Raw genomic sequence first — 1,212 nt, 5'->3', positions numbered from 1 at the left:
GTAAATGATCCCACATCTAGGATCGTAAGGAATAGAGCAAGCATGTAAATTTGGTACGCAATTGACGATATGTTACTGGATTGAACGGAGTACAAATCTTAACCTAAGTGCTTAACCTAAGGAACAAAATACGAATTAAATGATATACAAAAAAAAAGGTGCTTCACTGATCGATCGGTAGTATCGCCAACTTGGTTATGGGCCGTATGAACATTCCCTTGGCAGTTTTTACCACAGCAGAGCGGGATATACCGTCGGAGTCGGGACGAACTTCTTGGATGCGACCCAATAACCATTGCAAGGGCGCTAAGCCCTGTTGCTTAATCAGCACGAGTCGTCCTGGTTCCAATGCTGCTCCCAGGTTCTTCTTCCATTTAGAACGTTCCTGAAGGGAGCTCAAGTATTCCGTGCTCCACCTTCTCCAGAAATGCTGTTGGAGCTGCTGAACTAATTGCCAACGTGTTAATCTATTCTCGCTTACATCGGTTAAATCGGGAGAAGGGATACTGTTGAGCAGAGTACCGACCAGAAAGTGACCCGGTGTGAGGGGGGTCAGATCATTCGGATCATTACTTAATTGAGTGAGAGGCCGCGAGTTCAGAATTGCCTCTATTTCGCAAAGCACGGTCGTCATTTCCTCAAATGTTAAATGTGCCTGGCCAACGATACGAGACAAGTGATACTTAGCAGATTTTACGGCTGCCTCCCACAAACCCCCGAAGTGAGGCGCGTTGGGCGGTATGAATGACCATGACGTTTCTTGGTCGCGAAGGAAATCCTTAACGTTTGTCTGAACTTGCTCGCTGGCGACAAAATCATAGAGTTCCTTTATTTGCTTATTTGCACTAACAAAGGTCGTTCCGTTATCGGAGTAAATATTGACTGGCCTCCCTTTTCGCGATATAAATCTTCGCAACGTGGCTAAAAAGGCATCCGAGGTGAGGTCGCTTACTAGCTCTATGTGGACTGCCTTCGTGGCGAAGCAGACGAATATTGAGATATAAGCCTTACAAATGCGGGCATTACGGCGCTTGCCCTCTTTCAGGTTTACCGGACCGGCGTAATCGACGCCGCAGTGTGAAAACGGTTTGGAGATTGTAACGCGACCACTGGGCAGTGAACCCATAATTGCTTCTGATTGCGCTGGTTTAGCCTTAAAACACGCTACGCAATTTCGAGTGATTTTTCGCGTGGTAGAGCGCAAGGAAAGAG

At 46.9% G+C, this 1,212-nt stretch overlaps 1 protein-coding gene across 1 annotated transcript; it reads right to left on the bottom strand.

Annotated features, from left to right (window-relative positions):
* Window positions 1-163: 163 nt before the first annotated feature.
* Window positions 164-1,126, bottom strand: LOC112465890. The gene has a single exon (XM_025033661.1). It carries the CDS (start codon window positions 1,124-1,126, stop codon window positions 164-166), a length of 963 nt encoding a protein of 320 aa, XP_024889429.1.
* Between the last annotated feature and the right edge of the window lie 86 nt (window positions 1,127-1,212).

Source organism: Temnothorax curvispinosus, unplaced genomic scaffold (genome assembly GCF_003070985.1).
Source record: "Temnothorax curvispinosus isolate PA1 unplaced genomic scaffold, ASM307098v1 QBEX01015612.1, whole genome shotgun sequence".
NCBI lineage: Eukaryota > Metazoa > Arthropoda > Insecta > Hymenoptera > Formicidae > Temnothorax > Temnothorax curvispinosus.
The sequence above is the reverse complement of the archived record's forward strand: the minus strand, read 5'-3'. Positions and strand labels throughout refer to the sequence as shown.